Below are 25,967 nucleotides of genomic sequence, written 5' to 3'. Positions count from 1 at the left end.
TTGGATTTTATTTTTAAGGCAGGTCTCTCCGGATGCTCCCTGCGCTTGCAGCATTTTCTGATTCCCAGCATCTGTAGCATTTTGCTTTGGGAACTGGGTCAGACAGCAGACGCCAGGTGTGCGATACGAGGCGGCCTTATCCCCGCCGCCTTTCAAACGGGATCTCCAATTGTTTGCTGAGAAGCACAGTAACACGGCAGACGGAGGGCGTGTACACGAACCCACAGTTCTTCACGAATGAGGTCATAATGTTGGTGTCCCTTTAAAAGGGAATTCAAGCCATGAACTTCCGGTCCCGTGGTGTGACAGACGAAACTGGATGGAGTGCCGCTTGTGGCGGCGTTACCAGCTGTATATGTGTATGAGACAGACCTCGGGATGCACAGTTTAATACTCCCACCGTCTAACGGCAAGCGAAACCATCGCGCATCGACCGGAACCAGGGTTTAAACTTTTGTCCCTTTTTATATATAAAAAAGAGGCAAGACGTAGTTCCCTCCACGGTATGCAGAAGTAGCAAATCTAGTGGAAATATCCCAGCATATTCTGAAAATTCATTCTACGACCCGAGATAACAAGCGCAGTGTAACTGCCGATTTCAGTGTCAAGGCAGATTTATTTCGTACGCTGCTGGCCGGAGTGTGTGTGTGTGTGTCCGTGTCCTTTCGCCGGGATCCCAGCTTGTGGTGGCTGCTCCCGGCCCAGGGCTACACTGATGAGCAGCGACTCTGGTTCCACAGCCGACCTGCAGCAGGAACCTCGAGCAACTCGCCCAGCCATCCAGAGATCCGGCGTTGCCCACCGCGTCGTCTCTCCACACTTACCCCTCTCCCCGAATACCTCACCCTCGCAGCGCATCGGTGTAAAGAGATAGACATGGCCTCTCTCAGCCTGGGGCTGAATTTCTCCCGCAAGAAGACCATGGCGAAGAACGCTGCGGTAGAGCGGAAAAACCTCATCACTGTCTGCAGGTAATTCTTGTAGCTGGTGGGGAACCTCTTTGTATGACGTTTGTTACTGTGGTTTATTCCGCTGGATCTCATTTGGATATGCCCTGTATAATCACCTTCCTCATCAGTAGTTATATGCGTATCCGTGTAACTGAAAATAGCCACCTTGGGTTATCAGGCCGCTGCAGAATATACTGAGGTTCTTTTCGCAATTTAAGGGTGCACTTTCATTTATGTCACGAGCCATTGTTTTTGCTGGATGCTAAATAGGGAAAGGAGAGAATTTGTACAGACGCAGACTATGAGTCTCTAATTCGTACTTTTTGTACTCTGTGCTTTGGGGTATTCGCCTCTGTCGAGTGTACCCCATGCCTTGTCTATTTTTGGGGGGCGACGGGGACTGTGAATCGCACTTGGGTCTCCGAGTGCAGTCACTGTGAGTCGGATAGTCGCTTCAGTAAAGACCAACCAATCCCTTTACGCACGGTATCTATAATCTCGATGAATGCGAACTGAACGCTGTGGTCGTCAGATGCGGGATATCAGAGATGATTATTTGTTCACAACAGGGAATGGGGAGAATTGACTTTCTAATTTAAGCAAACACAATCAGATTCGTTGTTAGAGTAGAATGCTGTCTGCATTTGACCTTAATACTAGGGGTGCCTATTCCACTGACAACGGATTCGCACAGAAATCAGTTGCAACAGTTAATCGAGGAGTCAAGTACTGAATTAATAATTTTATTTACGGCACACTTCGTCCAAGTTCTGCATGACTTTCCAGCTGAGGGAGGAGGAGGGTAACGTTGCCGGGGCTTTGTCCATGTTCTTGACAGCAGGGAAGCAGGGGCGAATCGTCCTGTACCGTTGGATCGGAGCCGACCTCTGCTGATTGCAGGCTGAGGCGGACAGCTCCCGGTGGAACACTGCGCGCTAACGAGCTGTCATTCCAGAGCCTGCTGTACGCCGCTCCTTTCTGTTATCAATTTGTTTTTGCGGCCAATTTATTTGACGCGGCTCCGTACGTTTCGCACAAAAAGAAAGGGTTTATGGACTAATGATTTTATCAGTATTTACTCAGCTTATTTTGGGGATTGATAATAATACTTGCCGAATTGAAAAGCGATCTAGTTAAGTCTTGTGCTGCGAGGGACGATTTAAGTGCAGCCGTTTCCCTCCATTTTTAAACCCCTCCAATCAGGCTTCCATCATTAAATAGGTCAGAAATAAATTATTCAGACACACACAAAAAGTGCCGTCCACTGCCTGACCTGCTGGCTTCCTCCACATTTTTTAAAAACTTGTATTGCTCCATTCCAGCATCTGCAAAATAATCCAGAAATAAAGCTGGCAATGAGCACATTTCTCCCCAGACCGTGCAGATCGCTCTGCGGTTCCGCTGAATCACACCATTCCGCTCGTTGCTGATCATCCACAGACGGACGTTTTCCAGCAGCATTTTGTCACACCAAGATCTCTCCCCCCCCCCCCCCCACCCGCATCTTTGCTCTAGAGTGACTCTTTGACTCGTCCTGTCTACTTGGACCATCAAACACTCATCTATAGGACTCTTACTTGCCAGCTCTTGCCCCATATATCCCTCTGCCTCGGTGATTCAGTTATTCATTCAGAGACTTAAATGTGGTGAACCTCTGCCTCCATTTGGAAAGTTCCAAATTGCACCCACTCTCAGAAATTCTCTCTTAACTCCTCTAAGCCTTCGAAGTTTATGCTCTTGCGTATTATAAACACAAGAGACCTGGTACATGTTGGATATCCAGAGCAACACCCACGAAATGCTGGAGGAACTCAGCGGGTCAGGCAGCCTATATGGAAATGAATGAACAGTCCATGTTTTGGGCAAGAGCCTTTATCAAGACTGGAAAGGAAGGGGGAAGAATGCAGAATAAGGTGGTGGGGAAGGGGAGAAGAAGGTGGAGCTAGAAGATGACGGGTGAATGCTGCTGGGTGGGGATGTGAAATAAAGTAAAAAGCTGGTAGTCAGTCTAGGTAGCCTCTGACTTGATGGCAAGATCATCAATTTTTTCCCCAACCTCTGGTAATTTTCCCCCTCCCCTCTTCTTCATTTCCCCAAACTGGTCTCTAACATCTCCTTACCTGCCTATCACCTCCCTGGTGCCTCTCCTCCTTCCCTTCTTCCCATGATCCACTCTCCTCTCCTGTCAGATTCTTACCACATCATCTCACAGCTTCATATTTCACCTCTCCGCCCTCTCCCACCCACCTGGCTTCACCTATCACCTTCTAGTTTGTCCCCCCACTTCCTTATTTTGGCTTCTTTCTTCTTTTCTAGTTCTAGCCCGAAATGCCAACCCTTGCATATTAGCAACTCAGTCTATTTTGGTGACTTCCTGTTCCTCCTCCTACATGCTGTCTATCAGGAAGATCATATATCAACATTACCGCAGTGTTTATTTGTATGGTGATGATATCTAACCCCAGGTCTCTGTCACTTCTTTCAATGTCTTGTACTTCACACTGCTAGTTCTGATGGAACTGCAATGTGTCTCAGTTGTGCTCTGGGAAGATTGAAGTCACTGAATTTGATGTGCTTCCTACCTTGTCTCAAATTTAATTTTCTCACCCATAATCTCGTTATCTCTGCAGCAACCATTCACAGCACTTGTGTCTAAATTAATTGAACAGTGGTCTTGATTGCATGATCTATCACAGTGAGCATTGTCACCTCCCGAAGTTTCACCCAGCTTGACGTGGAAGTTTTCCACAATGGATATCTCATCTTTGGACTTGATATTGCTGGTGCTCTCCTGGATTGCCTCCATTTGGGATTACCACAAACCTTAAGCCAGCAGGCAAAGCAGCTGACAATTTAGTGAATACAGACAAAAACTTCCCTGATTTTTGTCTTTCATCTTGGCTAAATTAGCTGATCCTATCAGTGACATGAGGTTTTCTCCTGGCATCAAGTATAACAGGTTTTTTTTTGTTAATCATTATTCAGTGACTAACATTGGAATCTGTAGATGTTGCATGAGGGGGTGGGTGGGGGGGATAAGTTCCTTTCACCTGAACAGCCAAAAAGAATGGTAGATAAGCAGCAGAATGCAATGGAGCATAATTCCCAGTATAGAGAGTCCCTCCTGCCTTTCAAAGAGCTCATTGCTGAACTCTCTCTGTACTTAGAATAGAAGGATGCCCCTTTAGAACAGAAATGGTGGGGAATTTCTTTAGCCAGGAGGCAGTGTTGAAACTGTGGAATTTATTGCCGCAGGTGGCAATGGAGGTTGAATTATTAGGTATTTTTAAAGTGGCTGATAGATTCTTGATTATTAAGGACATCAAAGTGCGAAGGCAGGAGAATGGGTTGAGGGGAAAATAAATCAGCCATGATCAAATGGCAGAGCAGATTCAATAGGCCAAAGAGCCTACTTCTGCTCCTATGTCTTGTGATCTGTACTTTTTCCCTTACTTTTTAATGGCTTTGTGCAACTTTAGCATCAATAAACATTCAGAGAAGGAAATTCCAACTTTCTATTATCATAAGAACATAAGAAATAGGAGCAGGAGTAGGCTATTCGGCCCATTGAGCCTGCCCCACCATTCAATAAGATCATGGCTGATCTGTCTGTAAACTCAGCTCCATCTACCTGCCTTTTCCCCATAACCCTTAATTCCCTTACTATGTAAAAATCTATCAAATTGTATCTTAAATATATTTCGTGAAGAAGCCTCAACTGCTTCCCTGGGCAGAGAATTCCACAGATCCACCACTCTCTGGGAAAAACAGTTTCTCATCTCTGTCCTAAATCTTCTCCCCTGAACCTTGAGACAATCTCCCCTAGTTCTCGTCTCACCCACCAATGGAAACAACTTTCTTCTATCTTATCTATCCCTTTCAAAATTTTCTATGTTTCTATAAGATCCCCTCTCATTCTTCTGAATTCCAGAGAGTATAGTCCCAGGCGACTCAATCTCTCCTCCTAGGTTAACCCCTTCATCTCTGGAAACAACCTGGTGAACCTCCTCTGCACTGCCTCCAAAGCCAGTATATCCTTCCTCAAGTACGAAGACCAGAACTGCACACAGTACTCCAGGTGTGGCCTCACCAGTACCCCGTATAGTTGCAGCATGACCTCCCTGCTCTTGAATTCAATCCCTCTAGCAATGAAGGCCAACATTCTGTTTGCCTTCTTGATAACCTGTTGTACCTGCAAGCCAAATTTTTGCGATTCATGAACAAGCACTCCCAAGTCCCTCTGTACAATAGCATGCTGCAATCTTTCACCATTTAAATAACCATCTTCTCTTCTATTATTCCTTCCAAAGTGGATGATTTTGCATTTACCAACATTGTATTCCATCTGCCAGACCTTGTTCCACTCGCTTTACCTATCTATGTCCCTCTGCAGACTCTCCACATCCCCTGTACAATTTGCTTTTCTATTCAGTTTAATGTCATCAGCAAATTTTGCTGCGCTACACTCAGTCCCCTCTTCCAAATCATCAATGTAAATGGTAAACAGCTGCGGGCCCAGCACCAACCCCTGTGGCACCCCACTCACCACCAACTGCCAACTGGAGAAACACCCATTTATACCAACTCTCTGCCTTCTATCGGTTAACCAGTCCACTATTCATGCCAGGTACATGGAGTCCTCCGACTCCATGTATCTGTATCTTACTTATAAGTCTTTTGTGCGGCACCATATCGAACGCCTTCTAGAAATCCAAGTATACGACATCCATATGCTCCCCTCTATTCACTACACTCATTATGTCCTTAAAGAACTCCAGTAAGTTTGTCAAACAGGACCTGCCTTTTCTGAATCTATGCTGCGTCTGTCTAATGGAACTCCTCCTTTCTAAATGTTTTGCTATTGCTTATTTAATGACAGCTTCAAGCATTTTCCTGACTGTAGATGTTAAGCTAATTGGACTATAGTTGCCCATCTTTTGCCTACATCCTTTTTTAAAAAGTGGTGTGACATTTGCTGTCTTCCAATCTGCTGGGACCTGCCCACAGTCTAGAGAATTTTGGTAAATGATTACCAACACGTTTTACTCTAACCTCTGCCAACTCCCTCAGCACCTTTCAATTCCAAAATGCCTGACTCTATTCTGTAGACTATCCTTGGCTCCAGCCTCAATAGTAAGCTTCTCTCTGTGCTATTGGTTCCCCATTAAAAAAAAATCAGTTAGTTTCACAATTAACTTCCTGGGAATATATACTCCATCTCTGTAATTCCTTTGGTGGCCTTGTGCAACAAGCTCCCCACTTAAATATGCTATAAAGTATGTCCACTCATTGTAAATTGGTTTATTATTGTCACATGTTCTGAGGTACAATGGATTAACAAGTTTTCTTGCCATCCATAAGATTGTTTCAGTACAACAGTGCATTAAGCAATAACAGAATGCAGAATAGAGTCGCAGTTACAAAGAAAGTGCAAGCAGAGAATAAGGTGCAGCACCATACCGAGATAGACTGAGGTCGATAGTTCATCTTATTGTGTAGGGAAACATTTAATAGATTTATAATAGCAGCTTAGAAGCTGACCTTGAGCCTAATGATGCTGCATGCTCTCAGGCTTCTTATTGTATCTCCTTCCTGATGGGAGGATGGAGGAGCGACTGACGGGGGTGAAACGGGTTTTGATTATGTTGTTTGCTTTACTGAGGCAGCAAAGAAAGTATGAACAGAATCCATGCAGAGGAAGTTGGTTTTGTGCAGAGCTGCGTCCACACTTCCAGTTTCTTGCAATCGTGGCCAGAGTAGTTGTCATACCAAAATGCAATGCACCTGCATGAGATGCTCTCTATGGTGCATCGATTAAAATTGGTGAGGCTAAAGGAGAGATGTCACATTTTTTTAGCCTCCTGAGGAAGTAAAGACACCGGTGAACTTTCCAAGCCATGATATCTATGCTTCTGGACCAGGAAATGCCAACAGTTACTGTAGTAGAATCTGGCCACCGAATCATGACTGTGTAGGGAGTAGAGTATGGAGATGGGTCTACATCCTTGCAGGGCATCAGTGTTGAAAAAAATCAATGGCAGAGGTATTGCTGTCTATCTTTACTGATCACAATCTGTTCATCATGAAGTCAAAGATCAGCTTGTAGAGTGAGTGGCTGAGTCACAGGTTGAGGAGTATTGAGATGAGCTAGTTTGGAATTATAGCATTGAAAGTGGAGTTGTAGTCAATAAACGATAGTCTATTGTAGGGTTCCTCCTCTTGCTAATTCTCCCAAAGTTAAAAAAAAATTCCTCACCTAGTAGGACTAAACTCCACTGACCAAATGATCCTTATCATACAGTGGTCTAAAATGCTTCTTCTTACAAATCTACTAATATCCTTGCTTTTAAACTGACTCATTCTACCTCTGACATTGACATCCAAGTTATCAGTAAATGTCCTTCCTAACAACAAAAGTTATTAGCTTTTTGCTCTTGTTACCAGGTCAGTTGCTCCTATACCAACTAAATTGATTCATCCACATGATATTGATGGACTCCTTCAATGGGAGGGAAAATGTGAATCTCTATTCTGTCTGAGGAAGTGCAGTGAATTGTAGAATTGGCTCCAGTTAGGATCACTATTGAATGCACATACTACTTCCTAACAATACCCATCAGTCATAACTTGTACCTAGATTTTCATATGATACCCTGCACCTCGTCACATAATCTCAGAAACTAGGTATCTCTCACTGACAGCAATTCAACTGTTATTGTAAATTGATCATTAAGACTCCAAGAATCATTTATAAAATCTACCTTGTACTTCCTTTGAGGCCAAACTGTATTTCTTACAATGAACCCAGAATTGCTCACGGGACTGTGTGATGTATTGGCACATTCAAAAATGAGGGGAGTAGAAAAGAGCTTTTTATCTTATCCATGGACGTACAGAATTGGAAGGAAATCTTTTATATATTTTGAAATGTTGTCGGACAATGAAATAAACTGTTGAGTTGCCCCACCCCTTCTCACTTTTCTAAAAGCTGCTGCTGTTTGCATCACAGGAATTAAGAGAGAAAGGAAATGGGAAGTAAGAAAGAAAAAAATGTGCTTAAGTTTTATCATGTGATGGTGGCAAATATTGCCCAATCTTTTGGTATTTAAGTATAATGCAAAGCAAGCTATTGTTTTACAAAGCTCTGCAGTTGTTTTTATTGCTCCATTAATGTACAGCCAGCTAGCATTGAGGGCACTATAAATAGGCAGTTGTCATCCTCTGCAAAGTAACTGGAATAATTGCTGTGTCAAAAATCTGCTTCACGGATTGATTGCTTTGGTTACCCAGCTAATCATGTGTTTGTCATTATCTCAGTCAGGTAAATATAGACGGATTGCATCATTATCTGAACTGAGACGTGACTCTGGTAATGTTTTTGCAATCCAAACATTATTGAAGCTTGCTGAGCTGATAATAAGAATCTTGAGAAATGTTCACAGGTGGTGTGGGAGCAGTTGCATGAAGGCTTTTCTCTGTAACAGGTATTCTCTAGATCCTGCAGACCTTAAGTCTGCTTACTTTATCTGCCAATGTCCTTCAGAGCTGCAAATACTTGCATCAATGAATTGAATTTTAAGGTAAACAAAGGACTCAGAGTAGTCTTCTGGGTCCAGATGTGACAAAATTAACATCAAATCACATGTGGACAGTAGTCAGGATTGTAGGTTTTGAAGAGAAGTGGAAAGATATTCAGATTTAGGGAGGAAATTCCAGAACTTGTGCCTAGGTGAATGGCCATCAAAGGCAACATGAAGGATTTGCACTTGCATCAGGTGCAGATTTGAAGAATAGAGCTATTGTAGATTGGTTGAGCTTGGAGAAGTACATAGGAGCAAGGTTATGAAATTTTCATGTAAGCATTCAAGATTTTGAACAATTTTTATTGTTAGAATTTCACTTGAAACATCACTTTTGTTGAAGTACACAAAATGCTGGAGGAACTCAGCAAGTCAGGCAGGCATCTTGATAAAATGTAGATTTAATATGAATTTACAAGCTATACTGATACAGGCTTTAACTCATCTGTGGTTGATTCGGTTTTGTGTCCTACAAGTACATGAAACTCATTATGTTAAGTTACGATTAAATGGCTTAGCTGTGCAGCTTAGTGACTACAAGAAAATGTTACGTCCATGCATTTTTATTTTAGATTATTCAGCTTTGCACCTCAGTGTAATATAACATGGTATTAAAATGTACTGCTGATCTCCTGATTTCTCTGCCCCTTCATAGTTTTTAACATTGTCTTGGGGATTTTTTATTTTACTCTTCACAGAAGATGAAGCAAATACAGAACTGGAAGAGGAGGCCATTCACTCCTCTGAACTGTTACATCAGAGCTAACCTGTTAATTCTGTTTGCTAACTATTGAACAATATCCCTTGGACTTTGCTTAATTCTTTTGTTCTTCCCTAATGCTAAAAATGCCAATTGAACAAACATCCTGATCTTTTTGAGAAGATAGTTACAAAAGTTTGGGCACCCTGGTCAAAATTTGTTACTGTGAATAGCTAAGCAAGTAAAAGATGACCTGATTTCCAAAAGGCATAATGTTAAAGATGACACATTTCTTTAATATTTTAAGCAAGATTACCTTTTTATTTCCATCTTTTACAGTTTCAGAATAACAAAAAAAGCAAAAGTTTGGGCACCCTGCATGGTCAGTACTTAATAATACCTGCTTTGGCAAGTATCACAGCTTGCAAATGGTTTTTATAGCCAGCTAAGAGTCTTCCAATTCTTGTTTGGGGGATTTTTACCCATTCTTTCTTGCAAAAGGCTTCTAGTGCTGTGAGATTCTTGGGCCGTCTTGCATGCACTGCTTTCTGAGTTCCATCCACAGATTTTCGACAATGTTAGGTCGGGGGACTGTGAGGCCATGGCAAAACCTTCTGCTTCTTGAGGTAGTCCATTGTGGATTTTAAGGTGTGTTTAGGATCATTATCCTGTTGTAAAAGCCATCCCCTTTTCATTGCCAGCGTGTTTTTTTTTACTGACGGTGTGATGTTTTCTTCCAGAATATGCTGGTATTTAATTGAATTCATTCTTCCCTCTACCAGTGAAGTGTTTCCTGTGCCATTGGCTGCAACATAAACCCAAAGCATGATTGATCCACCCCTGTGCTTAACAGTTGGAGAGGTGTTCTTTTCATGAAATTCTGCACCCTTTTTTCTCCAAACATATCTTTGCTCATTGCAGCCAAGAAGTTCTATTTTAACTTCATCACTTCACAGGACTTGTTTCCAAAATGCATTGGGCTTGTTTAGATGTTCCTTTGCAAACTTCTGATGCTGAATTTTGGCCACAATGAGCAAAGGTATGTTTGGAGAAAAAAGGGTGCAGAATTTCACGAAAAGAACACTTCTCCAGCTGTTAAGCATGGAGGTGAATTGATCACGCTTTGGGTTTGTGTTGCATCCAGCCGCATGAGGAACATTTCACTGGTAGATGGAAGAATGAATTCAATTAAATACCAGCAAATTCTGGAAGGAAACATCACACTGTCTGTGAAAAAGCAAAAAAAAGCTGGCAATGAAAAGAGGATGGCTTCTACAACAGGATAATGATCCTAAACACACCTCAAAATCCACAATGGACTACCTCAAAAGGCGCAAGCTGAATGTTTTGCCATGGCCTCACAGTCCCCCGACCTAAACATCGTCGAAAATCTGTGGATGGAACTCAGAAAGCAGTGCATGCAAGACGGCCCAGGAATCTCACAACACTAAAAGCCTTTTGCAAGTAAGAATGGGTGAAAATCCCCCAAACAAGAATTGAAAGACTCTTAGCTGGCTATAAAAACCATTTGCAAGCTGTGATACTTGCCAAAGCAGGTATTATTAAGTACTGACCATGCAGGGTGCCCAAACTTTTGCTTTTTTTGTTATTCTGAAACTGTAAAAGATGGAAATAAAAAGGTAATCTTGCTTAAAATATTAAAGAAATGTGTCATCTTTAACTTTATGCCTTTTGGAAATCAGGTCATCTTTTACTTGCTTAGTTATTCACAGTAACAGAAATTTTGACCAGGGTGCCCAGACTTTTGCATGCCACTGTATGGGGCAGCATGGTAGCATAGCGGTTAGCGCCATCGTTTTATGGTGCCGGCACTCACTGATCGGCGTTTGACTCCCGCTGCTATCTGTACAGCCTTTGAAAGTTTGCTCTGTAACCATGGATCTCGGGTTTCCATCAGTTGTTCAAGCATTTTCTAATTTGGCTTCAAAATGATTTGGCTCACTTTTCAGGTCGTGGGTATATTGCCTTTTAAGCTCAAGAAAATAAAAACCTCTTTCATTATTTTTTAAATTCCTTCTCAGTATGTGAGAGGGGTTGACATTTTATTGTTCATCAAAGGCCTTGTAAGTGCAGAAGTAAGCTGTTTGTCACTTTGAGCCAGGTCCATCATTCAGTGATACATGAAAAAACCATGATACAATGCAAGTTTCACAGTTTCCTCCTTTACCCTGACTCCTTTGTTATTTTGGCGAGACTCAGTGTCTTCATCCAAATCAGAAGCCGTGGTTCCAACATAGAGCCCTATAACATCCCAATTGTTACACATCAATTCAAAAATGACTTGCTAATCTCGACTTTATTATTGAATGCTTTCTGAAAATCTACATACAATGTTGTACAGTTTCTAGTTTCCCTTTATCCAATTGTTTGTTATGTCTCTAACAAATTTGTTAGACACAAGTTCCCTTTCATGAAGCTTCACTTGATTGTGTTATTGTTTTCTAAGAGCTCTGTTAGAACCTTTGGATCACAATAATTGATTCCAGAATTTCCCAATAGCAGCTGGCCTGCAATTTCTTAGTTTTCCCTCGCCACCCCATTTCTTGTACATTGGTGCTTTCCATTCTCTGAGTGCCTTCTAGGATCTAGGAAATTCTCAAACATTGTGTCTACTATCACTTATATGGTATAAGACCATACAACATGGACTATCAGGTTTGAGAGCTGTGTCATATTTTGGCCTGAATGGTTTCCCTAGTATTTTTAGGGATAGAGATCATTTTAAATTCATCCATCCCTGCAATACTTTCATCTATTATCATTGTGAGATTCTTAATGTCTTCTCCCAAGAAGATTGATCCAATATAATTATTTTGCATGCCTGTAATTATTCAGTTTCACATTACCAATCAAGAGGACCAGTGTTTTCTGTCCTGTCTCTTCCTTTTTGCAATGAAGTTATATTGGTTTTCATATTTCTTTGTTGACCTTCATGCTCTCACTCCATCCTTTTAATTTGTAGTTATGCTCAGCTAGCTTCTAAGAGTTTCCCAATCCTTGGACCTAGCACCACTCTTTGTAACTTTGTGTTCAGTTTCTTTTAGCTTGGTGCCACCATAACTTCTTCAGCTGGCCACAAATGATAATCCTTTTCTATAGCTTTTAATTCTTACTGACATAAATAGATACTTTATTGGTGTCAAAGGAAATTACAATGTCACAGTAGCATTGCACGTGCACAGATCTGCAAGTATGCAAATATTAGAAGAGAAATAAGAAAGAACAAAAAGTAAGTTACCTCGAACAGCCTAACTGGAGGAGGTCATCTTCTTCCCCGCTGATAGGTTGACTCATTATTGAGCCTAATGGCCGAAGGTAAGAGTGACCCCATATAGCACTCTTTGAAGCAGTGGAGTTGTCTTAGTCTATCACTAAAAGTGCTCCTGTCTTCAGCCAAGGTGGCATGCAGAAGGTGAGAAACATTGTCCAGAATTGCCAGGATTTTCCAGAGGGTCATTTGTTCCACCACAGCCTCCAGTGTCTCCTGTTTGACTCCTAGAACAGAGCCAGCCTTTCTAATCAGTTAATTGAGTCTGTTGGCATCACCTGTGTTGATACCACTGGCCCAGCACACCTCTGCATAGAAGAATGTTCTGACGACAACAGATTGTTAAAACATGTGAAGGAGAGGCCTGCATACTCTAAAGGATCTCAGTCTCCTCAGGAAGTAGAGGCGACTCTGACCCAAGTTGTACACAGCCTCTGCGTTGGTGCTCCTCTCAAGTCTGTCATCCAGATATGCCCCCAGGTACTTGTAGGACCTCACCACATCCACGTCCTTACCATCAATAGTAACAGGGAGCAGTATAGGCTTAGTCTTCCTAAAGTCCATCACCATCTCCTCTGTCTTACTGATGTTAAGCTGCAGATGATTCAGCTTGCACCATTTGACATGAAGTATATTTCCTTAAATATCTGTGACTGATCTGCCATCCAACCGTTTAATTCTATTTTCCCAGTTACTTCAGCAAACTGTCCTTCACTTAAGTTTAGTACACTAGCTCGGATGTAAATATTTGACCTCCTGGGCAGCTGAACTTTATCTCTGTTCTGTTGTGGAACATGGAAGTGGATGGGTTAACATAGAAACATAGAAACATAGAAAATAGGTGCAGCAGTAGGCCATTCTGCCCTTCGAGCCTGCACCGCCATTCAGTATGATCATGGCTGATCATCCAACTCAGAACCCTGTACCTGCTTTCTCTCAATACCCCCTGATCCCTTTAGCCATAAGGGCCATATCTAACTTCCTCTCCCTTTAGCCATAAGGGCCATATCTAGGCCAGGTTTGTATTTATATGAAAGGTTTTACATTTTATCCGACTCCCACATTCCCCAGATTGTTTACTGGAAGCTACTGAATAACTAGTTTAGCTATCTAACAATCAGAATATTGTCCATATCTGCATAACAACTAAAGATTGAAAATTAGCTTTATTTGTCACGTGTACATCAAAACATCATGCCCACTACGGTGCTGACCCACAGCCTCTAGTTCCAGTCACGCCCAACCTCGGTGGACAAAGCCTAACTTGCATGTACAGTATCTATACCCCATGTTGCTGCTGGAAGCATGATGACAAGTGGCATATGCTGTGAAATTTGTTGTTTTGTGGCTGCAGTGCAGTGCGATACATAAACTAAATTGTAATAAATAGTGCAGAAAGAAAGCAAAAACAATAGTGTTTATGGATTGGTTCACTGTCCATTCAGAAGCCTGATGACAGACAAATTGGCGCTTTGAATTAATCACTGTTCTGCACATATCCTGCATTTCATTACCTGTATAAACTACATATGGTTGAGTATGTGATTGAGGTCTGAAAATCCAATGCTTCAGGTCTGGGTATTCATCAAGTGCTCCTTCACATTGGAAGGACTACTGAACATTCAACAGACCCACAACACGTGCAAACTGTACCTGTGATACATCTGGTTGTTCACAAGAGGATGAGGGGCAGAAGGGAAGGAGGAAAGGAATTCATGCCCAGCCTAGTCCTTGAGAATTTCTGAAAACCAGAGAATTACATTACTCTGAGCGTAGTATTCAGAGTGCCTGCCATAAAGCTAACAGATGCCAGGAAAGCAGCAGCAAAAACACAAAGCTGGCTTTATCGACTAGCGACAGCATTCCTTCCAAAGAGAACACAATCCCATTATTGTGAAAATCTATTTCATCATTAAATATCACACACAAAACGTTAGAGGAACTCAGCAGGTCAGGTGGTATCTATAGAAAGGAATAAAGAGTTAACATTTTGTACTGACACCCTTCATCAGGACTGAAAAGTGGAGTCTCTATTCTTTTCCATAGATGCTACCTGAGCTGCTGAGTTCCTCCAGCATTTTGTATGTCTAGCTTCTACAGAAGTTAAACAAGAAATTCTGCAGATGCTGGAAATCCAGAGTAACTGCTGAGCTCCTCCAGCATTTTGTGTATATACCTTCAGAACCTCTTGTGTTCATTATTACAAAGTTGCTGGGCCAATACATAGCATCTAATTCTCATCAGGAGGGTGTGTAGTGTGGATGGGCCCTAGGGAGAGGAAAGCAGGAGAGCCTGGAACCAAGAATCAGACAACAATCTTTGGATATTGAAGTTGTGCCAGACAACTGAAGGACGTTCATTATGCCATAAACTAGCTAATTATAAGCAATGAACCTAACACAAGAAAATGGGATCAAGTCTAGGCCATCTAGTTCCTCAATCTTGCCTTGCATTCAGTAAGAGTAAGACTGATCTACTCCAAGCTTCCTACCTCCTGTTCCTCAACTCCAGAACCGTGGATTCTTTGACTAGTCAACCTCAACTTGAAATATTTCCAATGATCCAGCTTCCACAACACTGCTGGAGGATTGCAGAGATTCACAACCCTGCATACTTAGTTTTTAAACTAAGTATCAGAGGCAGACAAACTAGAGAACGCACTTCTAGAGTGATGAGGAAAAGACTTTCAGGATATATATGAGGAGGATCTTCTACCTACTTCACCCAGAGGGAATTTAAGTGCTATCTAGATGAGCATTTGACTGCCTGGGCGTGGAGTATACCGCAGTTGTTACTGACTTCATTAAAACCTGTGTGGATGAGTGTGTGCCCATGAAAACTTGTTATACGTTCCCAGACCATGGAGGTTCATCATCTTCTGAGGACTAGATTTGTGGCATTTAAGTCTGGTGACTCAGGTCTGTACAAGCAAACTGGGTATGACTTGTGTAGGGCTATTTCAAGAGCTAAGGAACAACTCCGAGCAAGGTTGGAGGCGACATTGGATGCACGTTAACTCTGGCAAGGTTTGCAGGACATTGTTTCCTACAAAGTGAAACCCAGTAGCATGAATGGCAGCAATGCTTCAGTAGCAGAGGAGCCCAACACTTCCTCTGCCTGTTTTGAAAGGGAGAATATAACTACAGCTGTGGTCCTGCTGCACCCAGTGACCCTGTGATCTCTGTCTCAGGTGAACCCCCGCAAGGCAGCAGGCCCTGATGGAGTACCTGGTAAGGCTCAGAAAATTTATGCCAACCAACTGGCAGCCATATTCAAGGACGCTTTCAACCTCTCACTGCTACCGTTGAGAGTTCCCACCCCCTTCAAAAGGGCAACAATTATACCAGTGCCCAAGAAGAGCGGTGTGAGCTGTCTTAATGACGATTTGTCCAGTAACACGTCTACAGTGATGAAATGCTTTGAGAGGTTGGTTATGACTAGACTGAAATTCTGCCTCAGCAAGGACCTGGACCCACTGTAATTTGCCTATTGCCACAATAGGTATACAACAGACTCAATCTTATTGGCTTCTCACATGGCCTTCGATCACCTGGACAATATAAACACCTATTTCAGGATGCTGTTCGTTGACTGTAGTTCAGCATTTTACACCATCATTCCCACAGTCTTGATTGACAAGCTCCAGATCTTGGACCTCTGTACCACCCTCTGCAATTGGATCCTTAACTTCCTAACCGGATGACCACTATCTGTGCGGATTGGTAATATCTCCTCTTCGCTGATGATCAACACTGGTGCACCTCAGGGATGTGTGCTTATTCCACTGCTCTACAACCTGGCACTCAACGTCAGTAAGACCAAAGAGCTGATTGTGGACTTCAGGAAGGGTAAGACCAAGGAACATGTACAAAACCCCATTGAGGGATCAGAAGTGGAGAGAGTGAACAATTTCAAGTTCCTGGGTGTCAAGATCTCTGAGGATCTAACCTGGACCCAACATAACAATGCAGCTATAAAGAAGGCAAAACACGCTGTGTTTCATGAGGAGTTTGAGGAGATTTGGTTTGTCACTTAAAACACTCAAACTTCTGCAGATATGCCAGGGAGAAAAATTCTGACAAGCTGCATCACCGTCTGATACGGGGGGTGGGGGGGGGGGCTACTACACAGGATTGAAAAAAGCTACAGGAAGTTGTAAAATTAGTCAGCTCCATCTTGGCTACTGGTCTCTGTGGTATCCAAGACGTCTTCAAGGAGCAGTGTCTCAGAAAGGTGGCATCCATTATTAAGGACCCCCGTCACCCAGAACATGTCCTCTTCTCACTGTTACCATCAGGAAGGAGGTACAGAAGCCTGAAGGCACACCCTCAGCGATTCAGGAACAGCTTCTTCCCCACCGCCATCCGATTCCTAAATGGACATTGAACCCATGAACACTATCTTACTTTTTTTTGTTTTTTTGTTATTTCTGTTTTTGCACAATTTTAATTTAACTATTTAATATGCATGTATTTACTGTAGTTGTTTTACATAGTTATTTTTTCTCTATATTTATCATGTATTGTACTGCTGTCACTAAGTTAACAAATTGTACGGCAAATGCTGGTGATATTAAACCTGATTCTGATTTTGGAAGGATATGCACCAAGTATTGGTAAGTTGGCAGGATGCCCACTGGTTGCTGTGAATGAGTTGGATCAAGTGGCCTATTCCCCTGCTGTATGATTTGATGAATCTTAAATGAAGTGCGTAAAATTATGAATGGTGTAGATGGAGTCAAGAAGATGCACCTACTGCGGAGAAATCAAAAAAACAGAAGGCATAGATTTAAAATAACTGACATTTATAACAATGCTTTGAATTAACAATAAAGCAAGTGGCAGAGAAGCAATAGATGATGCAGATTTGGAATTTCATAAAGTGGCAAGGTGACAACAAAAATTAAAATGTGAATTAAGAACTTGAGGTGGTGGTGGAAGTAATGGTGGTAATAATGGTGGTGGCAGATTGGCTGGCGTTGTATTGGGATAAGAGGCCTTTTTCAAGTTAGCAGCCAATGGAGTACTACGAGAAACAGCACTGGCTGTTTTCAATATATATTAATAATTCAGTGGTAGGAAGTGACTGGACCTCAGCCAGTTTTTCAGATGCCATTCTGTAATGTAGGGGAGTAAGCAAACTGAGCAGGATGTCAATTGTTTACAACAACTTTGGTGGGCAAGAAGTTGGCGTAATGAAATGTAATGTGGGGAAATGTTAAGTTGTTCATTTTAGAAGACCTGATGATAAATAAATTATTTGAACAGAAAGCTTCAGTGCAAGGGTTTGTTATTGTCTTCATTCATTAAACACATTGCTAGTATACAGGTGCAGCCAGTACTGTCTTTTTTTTGGGGGGGTTATTAGCGTTACAAATGTGCCACAACTCTGAGGGACCGAAGGGTACAAAGTAGCCTCCTCCTTTTTGAGAATCGCACGATCACTATTAAGTCAGTTCAGGAGACCCAGGAAATGAGAGAAAGACATGCAGAATCCACAGAGGTTGGAATGTGTCCTGGCCTCCGAAAGGCGGAACCATTGATAACGGCTATTGTCTCTTGGAGACGGAATTGTGTATTGGATACGGTACGATTCATCGAAGCCCCCAGGCAATAAACCGAGGGGGGTTGGTGGAGAGATTGCATCATCCCAACCTGATTGACATCTGAGACCCTGTGAGTCAGGATAAAAGAGGGTCTGGGGAACAGCCCTTCAAACGCATCAGAAGAAACACTAGAACTCCTGTAACAGCGTAATAGCGAAAGCCGGTGGAAACAGTCCACGTGCGTCCTTTTCCATTTGCCTCTGAATTGGTGGGTCTTGCCACGGAAGAACGGTTTTAGCTAACAACAAAGGAGAAATCAGCCCCCACCGACTCTCGAAGGATTGACATCATAAAAGGAATGGGCAAGTTAAACCTCCGTCTTTCTCTTGACTCCAACCAAAGACTGCAGCCTACAGCTTGAATGAACTAACATGACTTTTATATTTCCATCGGACAATACATTATCCCCTAGACAACGATAGAGCTATTTCTTATTGATTATTATTATACCCGTGCTTTTAGATTTAGTATTGACGACGTATATTATCTGTATGTTTGCATTGATATTGTTTTTGTGTATTTTATCAATAAATACTGTTAAAAATAGTACCATCAGACTTCAATGGACCTCTCTATCTTTGCTGGTAAGTGACCCAGTTACAGGGTATGTAACATTAGGCACTAGACACGGGCCAATAAAAAGACATTAGGTTTTAAATGGAGCAGCCACTGTGGGAGTGGACCAGAGATAGACTGGAGTGCTTGAAGCTTTAGCTGAAGAAGCTTCAGTGAACAGAGGCTAAAGTAAGTTTATTTCTCTCTTATTGCACAATTGGAGCAATTGGTATACCAGGCAGAAAGGTGGAATGCTCCTCTCGCAGAGAGAGACCTCCCATATCCCTGACACCTCTCCTGCAAGAATTACATCCAGCTGCAGGTTACAAGCCGTGTTTGGGAATTGGAGCTGCAACTCGATGACTTTCCGCCCATTCAATGGATGTGTTAACACATGCTAGTGAGGCTAGAAACAGGAAAAGTAACATGCGGCTAAGGAGCTGGCACAGGAGGGAGGATGTAAGATTTTGGGATCATTGGGCTCTTTTCCAGGGAAGGTGGAGCCGGTGTAGGTAGATCCACCTACACAAACAGTTTGCATCTGAACTGAAGAGGGACCAATGTCCCTGCGAGAAAGCTTGCCTGTTCTGCTCCAGGGTTTTAAAATGGATTTGCATGTAGGTGAGAATCAAAGTGCCAGGGCTGCTAGTGGAGTGGTTGTGGAAAAAGATGATGTTAAGCCTACATAGAAAGACAGGAACCAAATGGTTGAGCATGGTAGAAACAATATTTTGATTTGTGTCTATTTTAATGCAAGAAATTTTGCATGTATTGCAGATAAACTGAGAGCATAGGTCAGCACTTGGAATTATGATATTGTAGCCATTTGTGATACTTGGTTGCAGGAGGGGCAGGACTGGCAACATAATGATCCAGGGTTCCATTGTTTAGACATGATAGAGTGGTAGGTATTAAAATGGGGAGGGTTGGCATTACTACTAGTCAGTCAAAATGTCATAGCAGTGCTCAGATAGAACATACCAGGGAGACCCTCTACTGGGGCTATATGAGTAGAACAGGAATAAGGAGAGGATGACCACTTTAATAGGATTACATTACAGATCACCCAATAGGCAGTGGAATTTAGAGGAGCAAACTTTGTAAAGAGTAGGCAGCTACGAGAAACAAGCTTGTGATAGTAGGTGATTTTAACTTTTCATAACAAAGTTCAAAGTACCTTGAGATTCTTCTCTTTACAGGCAGCCACAAAATAAGGAACCCAGTAGATCTCATTTTAAAAGAGAAGACTCAAACACCCAAAGAGCAGAAAAAAACAAATTGTGCAAACAATGAAAAGTAAGCAAATACTGAAATTCATGGAAGTGAGTTTGTAGCCACGAAGCCAGTCATCGCTGCAGCCAATCCAGGAGGCCCTTTGTTGCAGGCCGCAGTCTTGGTTCAGTGAACCTCTGAACAGCGAGCTGAACACCAGCCCACTCCTTGCCTCCAGTCCTGACATCCTGACCAATTCTATCTGGCCCAGCGCTTAAAGAAGCCAAGCAGCGGACCTGGGCCCTGCTGGTTCGATACGCTCTTGGGCCTGGGACCCATTGCCCTGATTCTGCCCGTACCCAAACCTTTCCAATTCAGTCCCGTGCTTAAATTGGTCAAACATCAACTTGTTCCTCACTTTTGGACCCGGGTCCTGCTGTCTCGATTTGGCCCATACACACAACACCGTAACCATTCTACGTCTTCAAGATTTCAATACCCACCACAAATATCCCAGGTCATACATTTCAAAAGCTCGACTCTGAAAGGGAAGTTAATGGCTATTGATTGCAGTGATCATTTTTGTGGAAAAGGGCAATTAATAATTTAATTAGTTGTTTTTGCTGCCCGCAAGACTGGGACTCCCGTTCTGTACAAGGACTAGATGGGATAGAGTTTGTCAAATGTGCTCAGGAAAGTTTCTATAATCCCAAGTAGGGTACGATGTTAGACCTCCTATTAGGAAATGAACATAGCAGGTGAGAAATGTGTGTAGAGGAAAACTTTGGATCTAATAATCATAATGCCATTAGTTTCAAAATGATTATGGAAAAGGATAGGACTGGTCCTCCAATTTGAAATTCTAAATTAGAGAAAGGCTGTGTTGATAGTATCAGAAAATAATTGACAGATGTGTATTGGGATACAACGAGAACATCTACAGATACTGGAAATCCGAGTGACACATGAAAGATGCTGGGGCAACTCAGCAGGCCAAGGAACACCTAGGGAAAAGAGTACAGTCGATGTTTTGGGCCAAGACCCTTTAGAAAGACAGCTCTGGCAGACAACGTTAAGGAGAATTCCAAGGGCTTCTATAGATGTTTGAAGAGCAAAAGGATAGCAGGAGACAACATTGGTCCACTTCAAGGTCTTCTAAGCATGGAGCTGGAAGAAGTGGGGGTGATGTTGTGTGGATTTTTTTCCTGTTTACTCAGGAGACAGATACAGAGTCTATATACTGAGCCAACACAGCAGTGAGGTCACCGATCATATCCAGTATACTGTCTGCATACTGTCAGTATACAGAGGGATCTAGGAATACAGATCTGTAATTCCCATCACAGGTAGGTAGGGCTGTAAATAGAGCTTTTGGCACATTGGCCTTTATAAATCAAATTAGGATGTTATGTTGCAGTTATGTAAGAACTGTTAGGGTGAAATTTCAGAGTATTGTGTGCAGGAAAGATGTAAATAAGAATGAAAGAACACAGAGAAAATTTACAAGTACGTTACCAGGATCTGAGGTTCTGAGATAGAGAGAAATGTAAAATAGGTTCGGACTTTATTCCCTGGAATGTCGGAAAATGAGGGGAGAGGTAACAAAGTCATACAAAGTTATAAGGAGTATAGATCGTGTAAATGCAAGAAAGGCTTTTTCCACTGGCGATGGGTGAGACTAGAACTAGAGGTCGTATGTTAAGGGTGAAAGTTGAAATGTTTAAGGGGGGCCTGAGAGGGAACCTCTTCACTCAGAGGGTGATGCAAGTGTGGAACGAGCTGCCAGTGGAAGTGGCAGATGCGAGTTCAAATGTAACATTGAAGGGAAGTTTGGATGGGAGGGGTATGGAGGATCATACCCCTCCCAGGTCCAGGTGCAGATCGATAGGTCTAGGCAGAATAATAGTTCTGTACAGGATAACTAATCACATGCAGCTTATACAGGTAATGAAGTGCACTTAACCGTTTTATTTTACTCCCAATTTGTTTCCTTTACTACATTTGAAAAGTGTCTAATTTGAGTCTATGCTTTGTGTCTTTGCAAATTGCTTTTTATTTTAGAATGAGTACAGCTAAGTACTTTCATCACAGAATAACTGAAGTTGTGCCAATTATTAACTTTCTACTGAGCTAGCTATTGCAGTGTCCAGTTCCATTCCCCACTCTATAGCTCACATTTCAGTGCTGTTGACAGTACAGCTGTGAGTAACACTGCCTAGTTAGTAATGATTGAAAGTGAGTAAGCTGGGTATCCAGATTTGTGGTAGCTTTATGTTTACGTTGTCTCTTGAGATCTGGGATGCATATGCCCAGTATTTCTTCATAAAGTGGGAACAGCTGAGAGTGGAATGTCAGCTATGCATCAAAATGTTTTCAGCTGTTCATGCCTTCAGTTGTGACTTCTGAACCTTTCCAAGTGGGAAATGCCTTTTAAAAGCTATTTCTTCTAAGCACACAAGCAAAATGCTAGAATTTGTTCTAAGCACAAGTGTTTTCTGAAAATGTTTCGGCCTGAAACGTCTTCACTACCTCCTCCCATAGATGCTGTCTGGCCTGCTGAGTTCTGCCAGCATTTTGTGTTTTTACATTCTTATCTTCTCCAAAACTCGCAATGGGCAGAAGATACATTAGCCTGAAAGTACACACTACCAGGCTCAAGGGCAGCTTCTGCCTTACTGTTACAAGACCATTAAATAGTATCCTAGTACGATAAAATGTACTCTTTACCTCAGCCTACCTTGTCATGATCTTGCACATTATTGTCTCCCTGCATTGCACTGCAGTTGTTACAATTTCTGCTGCATTGTTATTGTTTTACCTTGTTCTAGCTCAATGCACTGTGTAATGATCTGATCTGTATGAACAGTATGCAAGACAAGGTTTTCACTGTATCTCGGTACATGTGACAATAAAAAACATATTCCAATTCTTTTAGATTTGTAAAAATAATGTTAATATACGTGCAGTAATTTAGATTATATTAGTTATAGCATTATTTGGTTTCAATAAAACTTGACAGAGTGTTCGTAGTTATGCTGCCCCAAGCCTGACTGGTTTTACCCCTTCTGGAAAGGATCTGGACTGAGCACAAATAACAGACCTCAGATAGGACAAAGTACAAACTGCAGGTATTAATTGGTATTGGCTTATCATCATCACGTGCATCAAGATATGGTGAAAAACTTTGCTTGCATGTCATCCAGCAAGATTGTGCCATGCATAAGCATACTGTATTTGGGTAGTAGAAAGGAAGCAATGCAGAATACAAATGCTGAAGCTTCATGTACTGAATGTAAACTAAAGGTTTATGACAAAATAGATTGGAAGGTGAAAAATCATTATTGGCATACAAAAAGGCCATTTAAGTGTCTGATAACATCAGGATAGAAGTTGTGTGCATTTTCACTGGAAAGCTGTTTTATTGTTCAGTAAAAAGTATATTCAGAATTGTAAATTATAATTAACTTCTATCTAATGTTAGGAGTTCTGTGGGATGTTTTCTTTTACAGTACTGTTTCAATAGAAGGTTCATGACAATGTTTTGGCTGTTTAATTTAATTAATTCATTAACTGCTATTAAAAATAATTGATCAATTAATATAATGCTTCCCTAGGTTAATGCTGGAGGACTGGGAACCTAGGAGTATTGTTGCAAACATTTCTTATGATTTGAAGACTCCTTCAATGCATAGGAAATGTTCAGCAACAATAAACCCACATTGCCAGCCCTCCAGCATCAAACTAAGGGTGCTCTGGGTGTTGAAAACTAATCCCCTGGAATCTCATGAGTAAGTGCAGTGAAACACCACGGGATATTTAGAAGTGCTTGTTTCGCTTTACAAGTGATTAATAAAAGAAATACAAATGAAGTGGGTGCAATGCATGTTTAACTAGATATAACAACTAAAAACAAAATCTGTGTTGAAAATTACAGGAGTACAGTCATCCAAAATCAGCAACCTTGCAAAACAATCTCAGCCAGAGAGGGATCTCAACTCAATGTCTTTTCAGGAGAATAATTGCAGTCATCTGGCCTTAAAGATGATTTCTAGCTGTGGTCCAAGTAGTAGTCAATTGGATTTCTAACTAGATGGCTAACATTAGTCTCAAAATTGTATTTGCTGACATGTCTTTCTGAACAAATAAAAAGTCTTAAACAACACAACGTCCACAATTTGTCTGGTAAGCTAACAAAAAGATATCTTTCAAGTACAAGATTGTTTGATGCTGTCTGGACACAAACAATATAATAGAGGCAGAAAATGCTGGAAACACTAAACAAGTCAGGCAGCATCTGTGGAAAGAGTCAGACAAAAAAATGTAGACCTCAAACATTATTTTTTTCTCGTTCTTCAGTTGCTGCTTAATCTGCTGAGTACTTCCAATATTTTCAGTAATTTTAGCATCTACAATTATATCTTAATGTTCATTTAATGAGTATGGAAATGGAATTTCTATATAATGACTGCAAAAAAAAATCAGTATTAACAGTGCATTCACATCTTAAGTAGGAGGTGGTGGAAGTTACGGAGGATTATGCATTGGATTTGTAGGCTGGTAGGGTGATAGGTGAGGACCAGGGGGACTCTATCCCTGGTGGGCTGGCGAGGGGATGGGGTGAGGGTAGAGGTGCATGAAATACGGGAGACGCGATGGAGGGCAGAGTTGATAGGGGATCTCCCTGTGGCCACACACTTCAATTCCACAGACCACTCCCACTCCGACATGTCTGTCCATGGCCTCCTCTACCGTCAAGATGAGGCCACACGCAGGTCAATGGAGCAATACCTTTTCTCCGGCCTAGGTAGCCTCCTTCCTGCCGGCATGAACATCCAACTCACTGACCTCCGTTGATACCCCTGCCCCGCCCTTACCCCTATCCCTATCTATTATTTTATTATTCTCTTTCTCTCTTCCCCCCCACTATTATCTCCCCCCAGCCCTACCTTTCTTTCTCTTTTATTTCGCATAATTCCCCACCTTCCCCCCCCAGCCCATTTCCCTCCAGCCTATCACTTCCCAGCTCTCTACTTTATCCCTCCCCCCCACTTCTTATCCCCCCTCGACCATCCCATGTTACTTCACTCCAGATGAAGGGTTTCAGCCCGAAACGTCGTCACTACCTCCTCCCATAGATGCTGTCTGGCCTGCTGAGTTCTGCCAGCATTTTGTGTTTTTATTTATTTCCAGTATCTGCAGATTCACTCGTGTTGCCTGAAGATAAGAATGTATTGGGTAGATTGGGTCTTTGATTAGCTAGTTACTTTACTGAGGCTGTAGGCCGAATCTGTGGAGGGAAGGCCAGTTTCTGTGACATGCTAAGTGTCCATGTTCTGCAGTTTTTTTTGCAGTTATCTGCAGAGCAGCTGCTGTCCCAAGCCTTTATGCATCTAGATAACATGGTTTCTGTGGTGCATCAGTTAAAAATTGGTGAGGGTTAATGGGACAGGCCAAAATTCTTTAGTGAGCTGAGGAAGTGGAGGCATTTCTGAAAAAATGTCATTGATTTAAATGTAAGGAAATCCTATAGATGATAATAAAGAACCATAGCACCATGCACTTGACAATCACACCGGTTATTACTGTAATTTCAACACTGATATAATTAGCTTTAACTTCCATTCTGGGTGCTGTTGCTTTAACTGTACAGAATAAGCTGTTTGTGGTTTTTCACAAATCGCCTTTGCCTTCAACCCACTAAAACAAATATCGCAACTCTCAAATTTTTATAATGGAAAATGCTGTTCATGCAATTAATTGATGCAAACCCCTCCTTGAGATTGTCCATTCTGCATCCAATTTACTTACTAGCCCCTGCATCTTGCCAATGAAAATGGCATTTTTCACAGATTAGTCTGACATTTTAAAATGCTATGCTTTCCTATATGACACTGGGAAAATTATGGCCCATTGCAAAAATTCAATCGGGTATTAAGTGCATGACTTCCAGTAGATACATGCTTTAAACTTGTTGTGCCAATATAGATTCTACATAGGTTTTATTTCTATTGAATATTTTATCAAGGGAAATGCTACTATTTTTATATTCATATTATTTAAATTTAGTTCACGACAT

At 41.9% G+C, this 25,967-nt stretch overlaps 1 protein-coding gene across 7 annotated transcripts in view; it reads left to right on the top strand.

Annotated features, from left to right (window-relative positions):
• rundc3b (RUN domain containing 3b) overlaps window positions 1-25,967 on the top strand; it is a 93,220-nt gene continuing 67,253 nt past the window's right edge. For all 7 annotated transcript variants that reach the window (XM_059972218.1, XM_059972214.1, XM_059972213.1 and 4 more), the window contains exon 1: window positions 1-971. In XM_059972218.1, the coding sequence (XP_059828201.1) occupies window positions 877-971 (95 nt within the window). In that variant the 5' untranslated portion in view covers window positions 1-876. The remainder of the gene's footprint in view (window positions 972-25,967) is intronic.

The sequence above is a fragment of the Hypanus sabinus genome, chromosome 6, assembly GCF_030144855.1.
Source record: "Hypanus sabinus isolate sHypSab1 chromosome 6, sHypSab1.hap1, whole genome shotgun sequence".
Lineage (NCBI taxonomy): Eukaryota > Metazoa > Chordata > Chondrichthyes > Myliobatiformes > Dasyatidae > Hypanus > Hypanus sabinus.
The sequence above is the reverse complement of the archived record's forward strand: the minus strand, read 5'-3'. Positions and strand labels throughout refer to the sequence as shown.